The sequence below is a fragment of the Penaeus monodon genome, chromosome 26 (genome assembly GCF_015228065.2).
Source record: "Penaeus monodon isolate SGIC_2016 chromosome 26, NSTDA_Pmon_1, whole genome shotgun sequence".
Lineage (NCBI taxonomy): Eukaryota > Metazoa > Arthropoda > Malacostraca > Decapoda > Penaeidae > Penaeus > Penaeus monodon.
In genome coordinates, this window is record NC_051411.1 from 9,411,618 (window position 1) to 9,427,209 (window position 15,592).

The 15,592-nt window shown below is 39.0% G+C and overlaps 3 protein-coding genes across 3 annotated transcripts in view; all 3 read right to left on the reverse strand.

Annotated features, from left to right (window-relative positions):
* Window positions 1-1,394: 1,394 nt before the first annotated feature.
* On the reverse strand, window positions 1,395-3,534 carry LOC119589893 (pupal cuticle protein G1A-like). Its single transcript, XM_037938532.1, has 2 exons — window positions 3,444-3,534; window positions 1,395-2,495 (listed from the first exon to the last, which is right to left on the reverse strand). Exons 1-2 carry the CDS (start codon window positions 3,453-3,455, stop codon window positions 1,512-1,514), a joined length of 996 nt encoding a protein of 331 aa, XP_037794460.1. The 5' UTR covers window positions 3,456-3,534; the 3' UTR covers window positions 1,395-1,511.
* Window positions 3,535-7,067: 3,533 nt separating this feature from the next.
* Window positions 7,068-9,090, reverse strand: LOC119589895 (pupal cuticle protein G1A-like). The gene is made up of 2 exons (XM_037938534.1): window positions 9,023-9,090; window positions 7,068-8,081 (listed from the first exon to the last, which is right to left on the reverse strand). Exons 1-2 carry the CDS (start codon window positions 9,032-9,034, stop codon window positions 7,185-7,187), a joined length of 909 nt encoding a protein of 302 aa, XP_037794462.1. The 5' UTR covers window positions 9,035-9,090; the 3' UTR covers window positions 7,068-7,184.
* Window positions 9,091-14,461: 5,371 nt separating this feature from the next.
* Window positions 14,462-15,592, reverse strand: part of LOC119589894 (pupal cuticle protein G1A-like) — a 2,208-nt gene continuing 1,077 nt past the window's right edge. The window contains exon 2 of the mRNA XM_037938533.1: window positions 14,462-15,504. Coding sequence (XP_037794461.1) covers window positions 14,578-15,504 — 927 coding nt within the window. The 3' untranslated portion in view covers window positions 14,462-14,577. The remainder of the gene's footprint in view (window positions 15,505-15,592) is intronic.

A 15,592-nucleotide genomic window follows, 5' to 3' on the forward strand; every position in this document is an offset into this window, starting at 1 on the left:
GATCCTTCATTTCACCTTACCATTCAGTATATCCACCTACGGCCCTCCGCTTGCAGGGGTGCGACACCGCACTCATTATTGCTGCCAGATATTCATATCATGTTCCTTTATTCATGTTTACTCTTCATTAACAAAGAATAAAGCCGTTAACCACTATCACTGTCCTACTAGCCTTTCTCTTGAGGCAGCCATAGCATCTTACAAGCTGGTAGCAGCCGACGGTAGTTGCACTCTCAACACAAACAACCACGTCTCCAAATCGCCGCTCAACCAAAGCTTTCACGATATGACAGTGTCTTCAAAATTATGCATGTGCATGTTATGGGCCCTTTCATTTCTCTTCCCTCCCTTCTTCTCCCATAAATGTTTTAATCCATATAAATTATATGTGCAGTCAATCTCACGTTGAATTTCTTAAATTCATACACTCTCAATCTGTCCTGACCTTAGGTCACGCATTACCGTGAGAACACGGTATTGATAACAGACACGAAATATCGTCCATTAAGTATTTAATTAATTTCTCTCATTATCAGAGATTTATGTTGCTTCAACTACTCAGTCACCCTACCGTTCAGAATATCCACCTCCGGCCATCCGCTGGCCGGGGCGCGACACCGCACTCGGCACTGCTGCCAGATATTCATAACGTGTTCCTTTATTCGTGCGTACTCTTCACCAGTAAAGACTGGTCATTCCTTGAGGCAGCCATAGCCTCTTACACATACATATATATGTATATGTGTGTATATATATATACATATATGTGTGTGTGTGTGTTTGTGTTATTATCATCATCAGTATCATTATTATTATCACTATCATTATTATCATTATCATTGCAGTAATAATAATGTAATGATAATGATAATAATAGTAGCGATCATGATAATAAATCAATATTGATAATAATAATAATAATAATAATAATAATAAGGATAATAATAATAATAATAATAATAATAATAATAATAATAATAATAATAATAATGATAATAATAACAATAATGATGATGATAGTGATAATAATAATAATAATAAAAATGTTGATATTAATACTAACAGCAATGATAATAGCGATAATGACAAGTGTTAATAATAGAAGCAATAAAAGCCTCACCAATGACGTTCCGCTTTGACAGATGTAGAGGTCAGATTCTGGTGAGTACTTGTAGCAGTACTTTGTTTAATACGTATTTATATATATATATATATATATATATATATATATATATATATATATATATATATATATATATATATATATATATATATATATATATATATATATATGTGTGTGTATACATATATATATATGTATATATATATATATGGGGGGAGAGGGTCAAGATATTAATCTTAGGGTGTTTAAATGAGGTTTAAGAATAATTGTCTGAGGATTGAAGACTGTTTATTTTATTACTTTACGATCGTGCGCATTATGAGAAGTACATTTGTGTTTACAAATTCTTCAGGGTTTAGCTGAAGATCCTAAGTAGCAATTGTTTAGATTACGCAGATGCAGTCTGAACGGCAGGACTGACAAGAGGGAAGGACTGACTGTGGTGCAGGACGCCGGATGCAGGAGCTATATACTGGCCTGCAACAGGAGCAGCGGCTACATACTGGCCTGCAACAGGGGCAGCAGCTGCGTACTGGCCTGCAACAGGAGCAGCAGCTACATACTGGCCTGCAACAGGGGCATCAGCTGCATACTGGCCTGCAATAGGAGTAGCAGCTACATACTGGCCTGCAACAGGAGTAGCAGCTACATATTGGCCTGCAACAGGAGCAGCAGCTACGTGGTGTTGCACGTGCACTTGTTCTGCAACAGGTACAGGCACGGCATAAGGTTGGGGCACGGAGAAAGGCTGGGGCACGGCGAAGGGCTGGGGCACGGCATACGGCTCGGCCACGAACTTGTGCTCGATGGGAGTCACTTCCTTGGTCTCGTAGACGGGCTTGGGCACGGCCACGTCGTAGGTCTTGTCGATGATCTTGAGCTCGGGCCGAACCTCGGTGACCTGGGGGGTGTGCGAGATGACGGGGCGGCCGGCCACCTTCACAGGCACTCGCTGCACCAGCTGTTCGGGGGCGGGGGCGTCGCCGAAGGGCACGGGCGCGGCCACATCAAGGCGCACGTTGGACGGGGCGAAAGCAGAGGCCACGACCGAAACCCCATCAACGGCGACGGCAGGAGCAGCGGCGAAGGTGGGGGGGATGACCGCCGCCGAGGGAAGCGCGGGGTTGATGACGACGGAGGCAGGGACAGAAATCTGTTGTTTCAACTCAGCTTCTGAGGCCTGTTCGGCGACGGAGGTAAAGGTGAGCGCAGGAGGAACCACAGCAGGAGCCACAGCCAAGGGCGCGGGGATCTGGACCGTCTTCACCTCCAGGGGACCCGAGGAGGAGACGTGTAAGCCAGCAGACGCCGGCAAGCTCAGGAGGTCTGAGGGGGCGGCCAAGCATCCCGCCACCAACAAAGGCAAAAGATTCTGCAAGATAAAACATTAGGAATAACAAAATCGCTTAACCAACGTCTAAAGATTTGAAAAGGCAGTTTTGTGTACATCTTGGACTTAAGAAGAGGTAAAATAGATTGTAAACAGACTACATCACCGCGATTATCAATAATTACGATACAATAATTGCTCACATAACCTGCTGAAGAATATATTAAATAGCCATCGATATCTATGGATATTTCAGTACACCAAATAAAGATGAGAGAAGGGGAAAGAAATATATATCAGATTCTACTCATTGTCTTCATTTGTAACAGGTGAAGCTGCATACAGATACATTTATTAAGGTGTGAAATCTGATTCGTTCCCTCAGATTTTATAACCAGAAATTAACACAGATCTTTTCTCTGATTGGTCTAAGTGCATATAGTTGCCAGGGTCTTTCTGCATGCAATAAATCAAAATAATTATAGAAACTGAATATAGACACTGATATGTATCTTAAAGTATAACTTATTTTCCCATCAGCTGTATTTGAATTTGAATTTCACAACTTATGTATAACGACGGTATACATGTTTTCAATTTGAATTAAAGAAAAAAATGACTTTCAAAAATAGCTAATATGAATTAAGCTTCCTCTAAATTCAAGAAATGAAGGCAAATCATATTACAGAATTATTGAAGATGAATAAACCCTTCATGGCAAAATGGCCGAATAATAATGATAATGTTAATAATAATGAGGATAACAATAATTATAACAACAATAATAATAATAAGGATAATGATAGCAGCAATAATGATAATAATGACAATAAAATAATAATAATTTATAATGATAATAATCGATAATAATAACAGCAATAATGTTAAGTATACCAATAATAATAATGGAAATAATGATGATAATAATAATGGTAAAAGCAATAATAATAACAGCACTATAAAACTACAAGCAGGCGCCACCACACTCACAAGAGGACCCATGTCGCCGCAAGCACCTGAGATCAAGTCTGGCGAAGGAGGCCTCAGGAGACGTATATATAGGAGGAAGGTTGTCCTCGTGACCCTTTAGGACGATGACCACGCCCATCACGGACAGTGTTAGGCCTACGTTCGAGGGAAGGGTATGCGGGGAAAGCGAGAGGACGTAAGGGGACAAGATATATATATATATATTGTATATATGTATATATTTATATATGTATATATATTTATATGTATATATATGTATATATGTATATATATGTATATATATATATATATATATATATATATATATATATATATATATATATATATATTACTCCTCGGTATGAGTACAATCTGCATCTGGCTGAGGGGTTCTGGTCCTGCGGAATATGGAACCACTATTACTCCAGGTCCACTTCGACCCACAGTGGAGCACCTGTCAGGATCCCTTCTAGGGGATAAATAGAAATAAGGGTACAGGGACTCCTTAGCCTTGGCTGGCAACCCTTCTAGAGACATCGTCTCAATAAAAGCACTGTCAGGGAAGCCAACGGGAAACCACCCTGACTGATCTTTCCTTTGCAATTATGGCAGACATCTAAGGAAAAAAAAATAATTTACCAAAGAAATTAGAGCCCTTAAACCAGTACGGCCTGTCACAATGGCCAGTTTTAACATAAAGTCGTTATTTGCTAATGTTCCTCTCGATGAAACCACAATATAAATAAAACTGCCTCATCACTCTTGAAGAGTAAGAAAGTATCGTCCATGTAACGACGATATGAAATAGGTATGAAATTAGCAGGGCAATTATTCAGCCAAGTTTGTTCATGGTGGCAAAGGAAGGTATTGGTGTAACAAGGGCCATGTGGTGATCCCATTGCTACACCGTCTATTTGCGTGTAAATAGAGTCTTTAAAGGTAAGCACTGAATTGTGAGCAGCTGTATCCAATAGTTTCTGGTAAGTTGTCTTGTTCAGACCATACGAGTTAAACGACCCCTCTCACATTAACCCTTTCCTCTCGTACTTGAATTCACAACACCCCAATATTAGATTCACCTGTGAAATTAAGCAAAATAATAAACTATCATTTCTTGATACTTGTATAAATTTTCGTAATAACTGCTTCTTCATCAGTGCCTGCAGGAAACATACATTCACTGGCCATGGACTACATTATCTCAGCTATATTCCTCATATTTACAAGTTAAACAGCTTTACAACACTTACCAACCGGGCTTACATCTGTTCAACTTGAACTAGTTTCATGAAGAAGCTTCGTTCTTAAAAGAATATTTCACTACAAATGGGTATCCATCTTACCTATTTTATAAAGCCCTACGCAATTTTATGTCTGAAATTCTACCCAAAACCTGTATCAACCACAATCAACACAAACATTAAATATATAAAACTTCCATATATGAGCGGTCTTAGTTATGATCTCAGAAATTCATTAAACAAAATTCTCATACAATACTATCCTCAGATGTTTTCGTTTTTTTTTTTTCAATTCAAACACTATTGAATTTTTCTTAAGGAAAAAATAAAAGTGTGACTCTAAGTTCGAATGTACATTACGTATTTTCTTGTCCTAGCTGTCGGCTAGGTACGTGGGATCAACCTCACGATGGTTCCGTCACCGCATTCTCGAACACAAAGGCAAGTCAATGAAGACAGCTGAGCAAACCATATTTCTCAGTAATTAGTGATCATTCTCACCTCCACAATCACCCATTTAACAATACTGATTTCAAAATCTTGACCTCCCTCCTTAACAGATTTGACCTGATCATAGCACAATCACTCCACATCCTAACAATGAAGCCACAGCTAAATGCTTTCACTGCAACTACCCTGCTCACCATGTAACACCACCACCACCCATTATTTAGTACTTTGACTTGCTACACTGCCTTTTTTATCTGTGGTCATTTGATTTTTTTTTTTTTTTTTTTTTGGGGGGGGAGGGTATTATTTTTGTGTACTGATTTTGAATGTATCACTCGCGTTGGTTTTCCTCTTCCTTATAAGAATACATATATATACATATATATCCACACACACCCTATGACATGCACGTAAGCACAATTTGTGTAAGCCATTAAATGAGATAACTACGTGGGCTTCATATGTTTACCACGTGGGCTCCATATCAGTTTGGAAACATCGCCTCAGCGGGAGCTTAGTTGTCGGTTCTGGCTGAAACTATTTGACCCTTCATTTCACCTTACCATTCAGTATATCCACCTACGGCCCTCCGCTTGCAGGGGTGCGACACCGCACTCATTATTGCTGCCAGATATTCATATCATGTTCCTTTATTCATGTTTACTCTTCATTAACAAAGAATAAAGCCATTAACCACAATCACTGTCCTACTAGCCTTTCTCTTGAGGCAGCCATAGCATCTTACAATCTGGTGGCAGCCGACGGTAGTTGCACTCCCAACATAAACAACCACGTCTCCAAATCGCCGCTCAACCAAAGCTTTCACGATATGACAGTATCTTCAAAATTATGCATGTGCATGTTATGGGCCCTTTCATTTCTCTTCCCTCCCTTCTTCTCCCATAAATGTTTTAATCCGTATAAATTATATGTTCAGTCAATCTCACGATGAATTTCTTAAATTCATACACTCTCAATCTGTCCTGACCTTAGGTCACGCATTACCGTGAGAACACGGTATTGATAACAGACACGAAATATCGTCCATTAAGTATTTAATTAATTTCTCTCATTATCAGAGATTTATGTTGCTTCAACTACTCAGTCACCCTACCGTTCAGAATATCCACCTCCGGCCATCCGCTGGCCGGGGCGCGACACCGCACTCGGCACTGCTCCCAGATATTCATAACGTGTTCCTTTATTCGTGCGTACTCTTCACCAGTAAAGACTGGTCATTCCTTGAGGCAGCCATAGCCTCTTACACATACATATATATGTATATGTGTGTATATATATATAACATATATGTGTGTGTGTGTGGGTTTTTGTTATTATCATCATCAGTATCATTATTATTATCACTATCATTATTATCATTATCATTGCAGTAATAATAATGTAATGATAATGATAATAATAGTAGCGATCATGATAATAAATCAATATGATAATAGTAATAATGATAATAAGATAGATATAATAATAAGATAATGATAGTAATAAAAAAAAACAATTACAATAATGATAATGATAATATAATGATAACGATAGTAATGATAATAATAATATAATAATAATAATAATAATAATAATAATAATAATAATGATAATAATACAAAATGATGATGATAGTGATAATAATAATAATAATAAAAATGTTGATATTAATACTAACAGCAATGTAATAGCGATAATGACAGTGTTAATAATAGAAGCATAAAAGCCTCACCAATGACGTTCGCTTTGACAGATAGAGGTCAGATTTGGTGAGTACTTGTAGCATACTATATATAATAGTATTATATATATATATTATATAATAATATATAATATATTATATATATAATACTATATATATAATGTGTATACATATATATATATGTATATATATATATGGGGAGAGGTCAGATATTAATTTAGGGTGTTTAAATGAGGTTTAAGAATAATTGTCTGAGGATTGAAGACTGTTTATTTTATTACTTTACGATCGTGCGCATTATGAGAAGTACATTTGTGTTTACAAATTCTTCAGGGTTTAGCTGAAGATCCTAAGTAGCAATTGTTTAGATTACGCAGATGCAGTCTGAACGGCAGGACTGACAAGAGGGAAGGACTGACTGTGGTGCAGGACGCCGGATGCAGGCGCTACATACTGGCCTGCAACAGGGGCAGCAGCTGCGTATTGGCCTGCAATAGGAGCAGCAGCTGCATACTGACCTGCAATAGGAGTAGCAGCTACATATTGGCCTGCAACAGGAGCAGCAGCTACGTGGTGTTGCACGTGCACTTGTTCTGCAACAGGTACAGGCACGGCATAGGGTTGGGGCACGGCGAAAGGCTGGGGCACGGCGAAGGGCTGGGGCACGGCATAAGGCTCGGCCACGAACTTGTGCTCGATGGGAGTCACTTCCTTGGTCTCGTAGACGGGCTTGGGCACGGCCACGTCGTAGGTCTTGTCGATGATCTTGAGCTCGGGCCGAACCTCGGTGACCTGGGGGGTGTGCGAGATGACGGGGCGGCCGGCCACCTTCACAGGCACTCGCTGCACCAGTTGTTCGGGGGCGGGGGCGTCGCCGAAGGGCACGGGCGCGGCCACATCAAGGCGCACGTTGGACGGGGCGAAAGCAGAGGCCACGACCGAAACCCCATCAACGGCGACGGCAGGAGCAGCGGCGAAGGTGGGGGGGATGACCGCCGCCGAGGGAAGCGCGGGGTTGATGACGACGGAGGCCGGGACAGAAATCTGGTGTTGTTTCAGCTCAGCTTCTGAGGCCTGTTCGGCGACGGAGGTAAAGGTGAGCGCAGGAGGAACCACAGCAGGAGCCACAGCCAAGGGCGCGGGGATCTGGACCGTCTTCACCTCCAGGGGACCCGAGGAGGAAACGTGTAAACCAGCAGACGCCGGCAAGCTCAGGAGGTCTGAGGGGGCGGCCAAGCATCCCGCCACCAACAAAGGCAAAAGATTCTGCAAGATAAAACATTAGGATTAACAAATTCGCTTAACCAACACCTAAAGATTTGAAAAAGCAGTTCAACTTAGGAAGAGGTAAAAGAAATTGTAAACCGACCATATCACCGCGATTATCAACAATTACGAGAAGGTAAGATTTCTAGTAAACAACACTAACCGCTCACATAACCTGCTGAGGAATGTATCATATAGCCATCGATATGTATGGATACTTCAGTAAGTCAAGTAAAGAAGAGAGAAGGAGAAATAAATAAATATCATTATCACATTTTACTCATCGTCTTTGGGTGAAACAGGGAAAGTTGCATACAGCTAAATTTATTAAGGTGTGAAATCTGATTCGTTCCCTCAGATTTTATAACTAGAAATTAACACGGATTTTCTTTCTCTAATTAGTCTAATTGCCATTGGTTGTCAGGGTCCTTCTGTATGTAGTAAATAAAAGTAATTATAGAAACTGAATATAAACACTGATATGTATCTTAAAGTATAACTTATTTTCCCATCAGCTGTATTTTAATTTGAATTTCACAACTAATGTATAGCGACGGTATACATGTTTTCAATATGAATTAAAAAAAAAAAAACGACTTTCAAAAAATAGCTAATATGAATTAAGCTTCCTCAAGATTCAAGAAATAAAAGCAAATCATATTACAGAATTATTAAAAATGAATAAACTATTCAAGGAAGCATGGCAAAATGGCCGAATAATAATGTTAATAAAAATGAGGATAACAATAATAACAATAATAATGATAATGATGGCAGCAATAATGATAATAGCAATGATAATAAGGACAATATAAATAATAATGATTTATAATAATAATCAATATTAATAGTAATAATGATAATAATACCAATAATAATAATGGTAAAAGCAATAATAATAACAGCACTATAAAACTACAAGCAGGCGCCACCACACTCACAAGAGGACCCATGTCGCCGCAAGCACCTGAGATCAAGTCTGGCGAAGGAGGCCTCAGGAGACGTATATATAGGAGGAGGGTTGTCCTCGTGACCCTTTAGGACGATGACCACGCCCATCAGGGACAGTGTTAGGCCTACGTTCGAGGGAAGGGGATGCGGGGAAAGAGAGAGGACGTAAGGGGACAAGATAAATATATATACATATATATGTATATATTTATATATCTATATATGTATATATATCTATATATGTATATATATTTATATATGTATATATATATATATGTATATATATATGTATATATGTCGGGGAGAGCGGGGCAGGTTGGAACATTTTTCACAAAAAGTCAAATTTGCTGAAAGGTTGGAACATTTTTCACAAAAAGTCAAATTTGCTGAAATCTAACTGTATTTACTTGTTATCTCTATGCTCCTTAAATACCTACATATATGGGCTACATTTTTATCACAAAAGTTCAGTACAGAAACTGCACAGTACTGAGATGAAAATATTTTTGTGATCCCAATCAAAATGTTCCAACCAACATGAAATGGCGCGGGTTAGGACACACTTGTAAAAAAGGAGCATTCATGAATTCCGCTGGCATTGAATCTTTTACCAATCCCTTAGCTTTTTTGAGTGTCTTACATGCAAAGAAATCACTATGGTTGGAACAAATTTGGTCCTGCTGTATAGCTAGCCGTGCCCATAATTCTTTGTGACTGTCAGAAAAACTACAAAAAAGACAGCTTTGTATTTCATTGATACATACATTGATAACGTTACAAGTCTGATTAACTAAAATCAACTCAAAAATATTAAGACATAATTTGAGGTCAGAATTTTATGAAGAAATAGACTCTGTCTATTTTATTGAGCACATTAGACACCATGATTGCAACTTGCTCATAATAAGCATGGTAATTAGATCATAATTAACCCATTTACTCAAGTTTGTAGGCCAAAAGATCTACGGGGAACACAGTTTTCTGTTGAAAGCTAGATGGCTTTGGCAGAATGAAAATGACATCTTCCCTTTCATGTGTGAAGAGTTCAGCATCCTCAGGCATTGAGAATGTATCATCTTTGATGTTACTGCATCATCAATGACGTCCAACATTAGTCCAACATAGTAGCGGACTACCCTCTTACCAGCGAATCGCATGAGGATGTAATCTCCAACCTTAGCTTCCGTAGGATTTCCAAGCATCTGGTTGTCTGCATTTCATTTCAGTCCATGTTTGTGGAAAATTTAGTGACAATCGAGTGGCATATTCAAAAGCCAATCGCTTTTGGACCCAGTCCGAAGTACAGCTTGGATGCCTTTAGAAGATATTGAACAAGTAATGTCTCATGTTGTGGCGTAAAAACTGCACATCTCTTGGCATACTCATACTCTTCTAGTCTCACTTTGACGACTTCATTTTCTGGCTCTGACTGTTCCTATTTTTCAAACAGTATCTGAGGAGGGTTACATGAGGAATATTGAAATCTTTTGCCACAGCACGTGCGGGGAAAGAGAGGACGTAAGGGGACAAGATATATATATATATATATATATATATATATATATATATATATATATATATATATGTGTGTGTGTACATATATATGTATGTATATATGTATATATTTCTATATGTATATATTTATAATATATATATATATATATATATATATATATATGTGTGTGTGTGTGTGTGTGTGTGTGTGTGTGTGTGTGTGTGTGTGTGTATGCATATATATATATGTATGTATAATATATATATATATATATATATATATATATATATATATATATATATATATATATTACTCGGTATGAGTACAAACTGCATCCGGCTGAGGGGTTCTGGTCCTGCGGAATATGGAGCCACTATTACTCCAGGTCCACTTCGACCCACAGTGGAGCACCTGTCAGGATCCCTTCTAAATAGAAATAAGGGTATAAGGGACTCCTTAGCCTTGGCTGGCAACCCTTATAGAGACATCGTCTCAATAAAAGCGCTGTCAGGGAAGCCAACGGGAAACCACCCTGACTGATCTTTCCTTTGTAATTATGGCAGACATCTAAGGAAAAAAAATCTCATTTATCAAAGAAATTTGTGCCCTTAAACCACCACGGCCGGTCACAATGGCCAGTTTTAACATTTGCGAATGCTCCTCTCGATGAAACCACAATATAAACAAAACTGCCTCATCACTCTTGAAGAGTAAGAAAATATCGTTCATGTAACGACGATATGAAATACGTATGAAATTGGCAGGGCAATTATTCAACCAAACTTGTTCATGGTGGCAAAGGAAGGTATTGGTGTAACAAGGGCCATGTGGTGATCCCATTGCTACACCGTCTATTTGCGTGTAAATAGTCATTAAAGGTAAACACTGAATTGTGAGCAGCTGTATCCAATAGTTTCTGGTAAGTTGTCTTGTTCAGACCATACGAGTTAAACGACCCCTCTCACATTAACCCTTTCCTCTCGTACTTGAATTCACAACACCCCAATATTAGATTCACCTGTGAATTAGCCAAATAATAAACTATCATTTCTTGATACTTGTATAATTTTCGTAATAACTGCTTCTTCATCAGTGCCTGCAGGAAACATACATTCACTGGCCATGGACTACATTATCTCAGCTATATTCCTCATATTTACAAGTTAACAGCTTTACAACACTTACCAACCGGCTTACATCTGTTCACTTGAACTAGTTTCATGAAGAAGCTTCGTTCTTAAAAGAATATTTCACTACAAATGGGTATCCATCTTACCTATTTTATAAAGCCCTACGCAATTTTTGTCTGAATTCTACCAAAACCTGTATTAACCACAATCAACACAAACATTAAATATATAAAACTTCCATATATGGGCGTCTTAGTTATGATCTCAGAAATCATAAACAAATTCTCATACAATGCCATCCTCATTTTTTTTTTTTTTTTTTTTACATTTCAAACACTATACGCATATTTTCTTGTCCTAGCTGTCAGGCTAGTACGTGAGATCAACCTCACGATGGTTCCGTCACTGCATTCTCGAACACAAAAACTCAGTATTAGAGATCATTCTCACCTCCACAATCACCCTTTCAACAATACTGATTTCACATCTTGATCTCCCTCCCTCCCTCTGATCATAGCAAATCACTCCACATCCTAACAATGAAATCACAGCTAAACAATGCTTTCACTGCAACCACCCTGTTTACATGTAAACCACCACACCACCCTATTTACCATGTAAACCACCACCACCACCACCCATTATTTAGCTAGTACCTGTTACTTGCTACACTGCCTTTTTTGTCTGTGGTCATTTGATGATTTTTTTTTTTTTGTGTGTGTGTGTACTGTTTTGAATGTACTAGAATTTCCCTGTTTTGCTTTCGTCTTCACTGATGATAGAGACTACATTACCGAACGTTTGTAGTTGCGATAATGAGGTTCTCAGTCGCGTTCGTTTTCCTCTTCCTTATAAGAATATATATATATATATATTATATATATATATATTTTATATATATATATAATCCACACACACCCTATGACATGCACGTAAGCACAATTTGTGTAAGCCATTAGATGAGATGACTTCGTGGGCTTCATATGTTTACCACGTGGGCACCATATCAGTTTGGAAACATCACCTCAGCGGAAGCTTTGTTGTCGGTTATGGCTGAAAATATTTGACCTTTCATTTGGCACTCAGTCACCTTACCATTCAGTATATCCACCTACGGCCCTCCGCTTGCAGGGGTGCCAGATATTCATCATGTTCCTTATTCATGCTTACTCTTCATTAAGAAAGAATAAAGCCATTAACACTATCACTGTCCTACTAGCCTTTCTCTTGAGGCAGCCATAGCATCTTACAAGCTGGTGGCAGCCGACGGTAGTTGCACTCTCAACACAAACAACCACCGTCTCCAAATCGTCGCTCAACCAAAACTTTCACGATATGACAGTGTCTTCAACACATTATGGGGGGACCCTTTCATTTTTCTTCCCTCCCTTCTTCTCCCATAAATGTGTTAATCCGTATAAATTATATGTGCAGTCAATCTCACGTTGGTTTTACTGGGTAAAAGTGCTAACTGCAGTAATTTCTTAAATTCATACACTCTCATTCTGTCCTGACTTTAGGCCACGCATTACCGTGAGAACACGGTATTGATGACAAACACGAAATATCGTTCATTAAGTATTTAATTAATTTCTCTCATTTTCAGAGATTTATGTTGTTTCAACTACTCAGTCACTCTACCGTTCAGAATATCCAGCTTCGGCCCTCCGCTGGCCGGGGCGCAACACCGCACTCAGCACTGCTGCCAGATATTCATAACGTGTTCCTTTATTCGTGCGTACTCTTCACCAGTAAAGACTGTCCTACTGGTCATTCCTTGAGGCAGCCATAGCCTCTTACACATACATATATATGTATATATGTCTGTATATATATACACATATGTGTGTGTGTTTGTGAGTGTGTGTGTGTGTATGTGTGTATGTGTGTGTTATCATCATCATTATCATTATTATTATCACTATCATTATTATCATTATCATTACTGTAATAATAATCATCATCATCATAATACTAATGGTCATAATAATAAATCTAATAATAATAATAATAACAATAATGATAATAGTAATAATGATAATAATGATAGTTATAATAATAAGGATAATGATAATAATGATAGTTATAATAACAAAGATAATGATAGTAATAAAAATAACAATAATAATTATAACAATGATAATGATAATAATAATGATAGCAATAATAACAATAATAGTAATTATTATTATTATTATTATTATTATTATTATTATTATTATTATTATTATTATTATTATTATTATTATGATGATGATGATGACGATGCTGATGATAATAATAATACAAATAATAATAATGATGGTAATAATAACAACAATAATAAAAATAATGATAATAATAATAATGATGATGATAGTGATAATAATAGTAATAATGATAATAATAATAATAATGATAGTGATAATAATAGTAATAATTAAAATAATAATAAAATAAAACAATAAAAAAAAGATAATAGTGATACTGCTAATAGTGATAATGACAAGTGTTAGTAATAGAAGCAGTAAAAGCCTCCATCCATCACCTGAACTGAAACTAGAACTCCAAAACAGCCTCTCCGCTGACGTTCCGCTTTGATAGACATAGAGGTCAGATTCTGGTGAGTACATGTAGCAGTACTTTGTTTAATACGTATTCATATATATATATGTATATATATATATATATATATATATATATATATATATATATATATATATATATATATATATATATATATATATTTGGGGGGAGGGGGTCAAGATACTACCGGAAGGTAATGTAATCTTAGGGTGTTTAAATGAGGTTTAAGAATAATTGTCTGAGGATTGAAGACTGCTTATTTTATTACTTTACGATCGTGCACATATGAGAAGTACATTTGTGTTTACAAATAATTCAGGGTTTAGCTGAAGATCCTAAGTAGCAATTGTTTAGATTACGCAGATGCAGTCTGAACGGCAGGACTGACAAGAGGGAAGGACTGACTGTGGTGCAGGACGCCGGATGCAGGAGCTACGTACTGGCCTGCAACAGGGGCAGCGGCTGCGTACTGGCCTGCAATAGGAGCAGCAGCTATATACTGGCCTGCAACAGGGGCAGCAGCTGCATACTGGCCTGCAATAGGAGCAGCAGCTACATATTGACCTGCAACAGGAGCAGCAGCTACGTGGTGTTGCACGTGCACTTGTTCTGCAACAGGTACAGGCACGGCATAAGGTTGGGGCACGGAGAAAGGCTGCGGCACGGCGAAGGGCTGGGGCACGGCATAAGGCTCGGCCACGAACTTGTGCTCGATGGGAGTCACTTCCTTGGTCTCGTAGACGGGCTTGGGCACGGCCACGTCGTAGGTCTTGTCGATGATCTTGAGCTCGGGCCGAACCTCGGTGACCTGGGGGGTGTGCGAGATGACGGGGCGGCCGGCCACCTTCACAGGCACTCGCTGCACCAGCTGTTCGGGGGCGGGGGCGTCGCCGAAGGGCACAGGCGCGGCCACATCAAGGCGCACGTTGGACGGGGCGAAAGCAGAGGCCACGACCGAAACCCCATCAACGGCGACGGCAGGAGCAGCGGCGAAGGTGGGGGGGATGACCGCCGCCGAGGGAAGCGCGGGGTTGATGACGACGGAGGCAGGGACAGAAATCTGGTGTTGTTTCAGCTCAGCTTCTGAGGCCTGTTCGGCGACGGAGGTAAAGGTGAGCGCAGGAGGAACCACAGCAGGAGCCACAGCCAAGGGCGCGGGGATCTGGACCGTCTTCACCTCCAGGGGACCCGAGGAGGAGACGTGTAAGCCAACAGACGCCGGCAAGCTCAGGAGGTCTGAGGGGGCGGCCAAGCATCCCGCCACCAACAGAGGCAAAAGATTCTGCAAGATAAAACATTAGGATTAACAAATTCGCTTAACCAACGCCTAAAGATTTGAAAAAAGCTTTTCTGTTCAATTCTTGAAATTA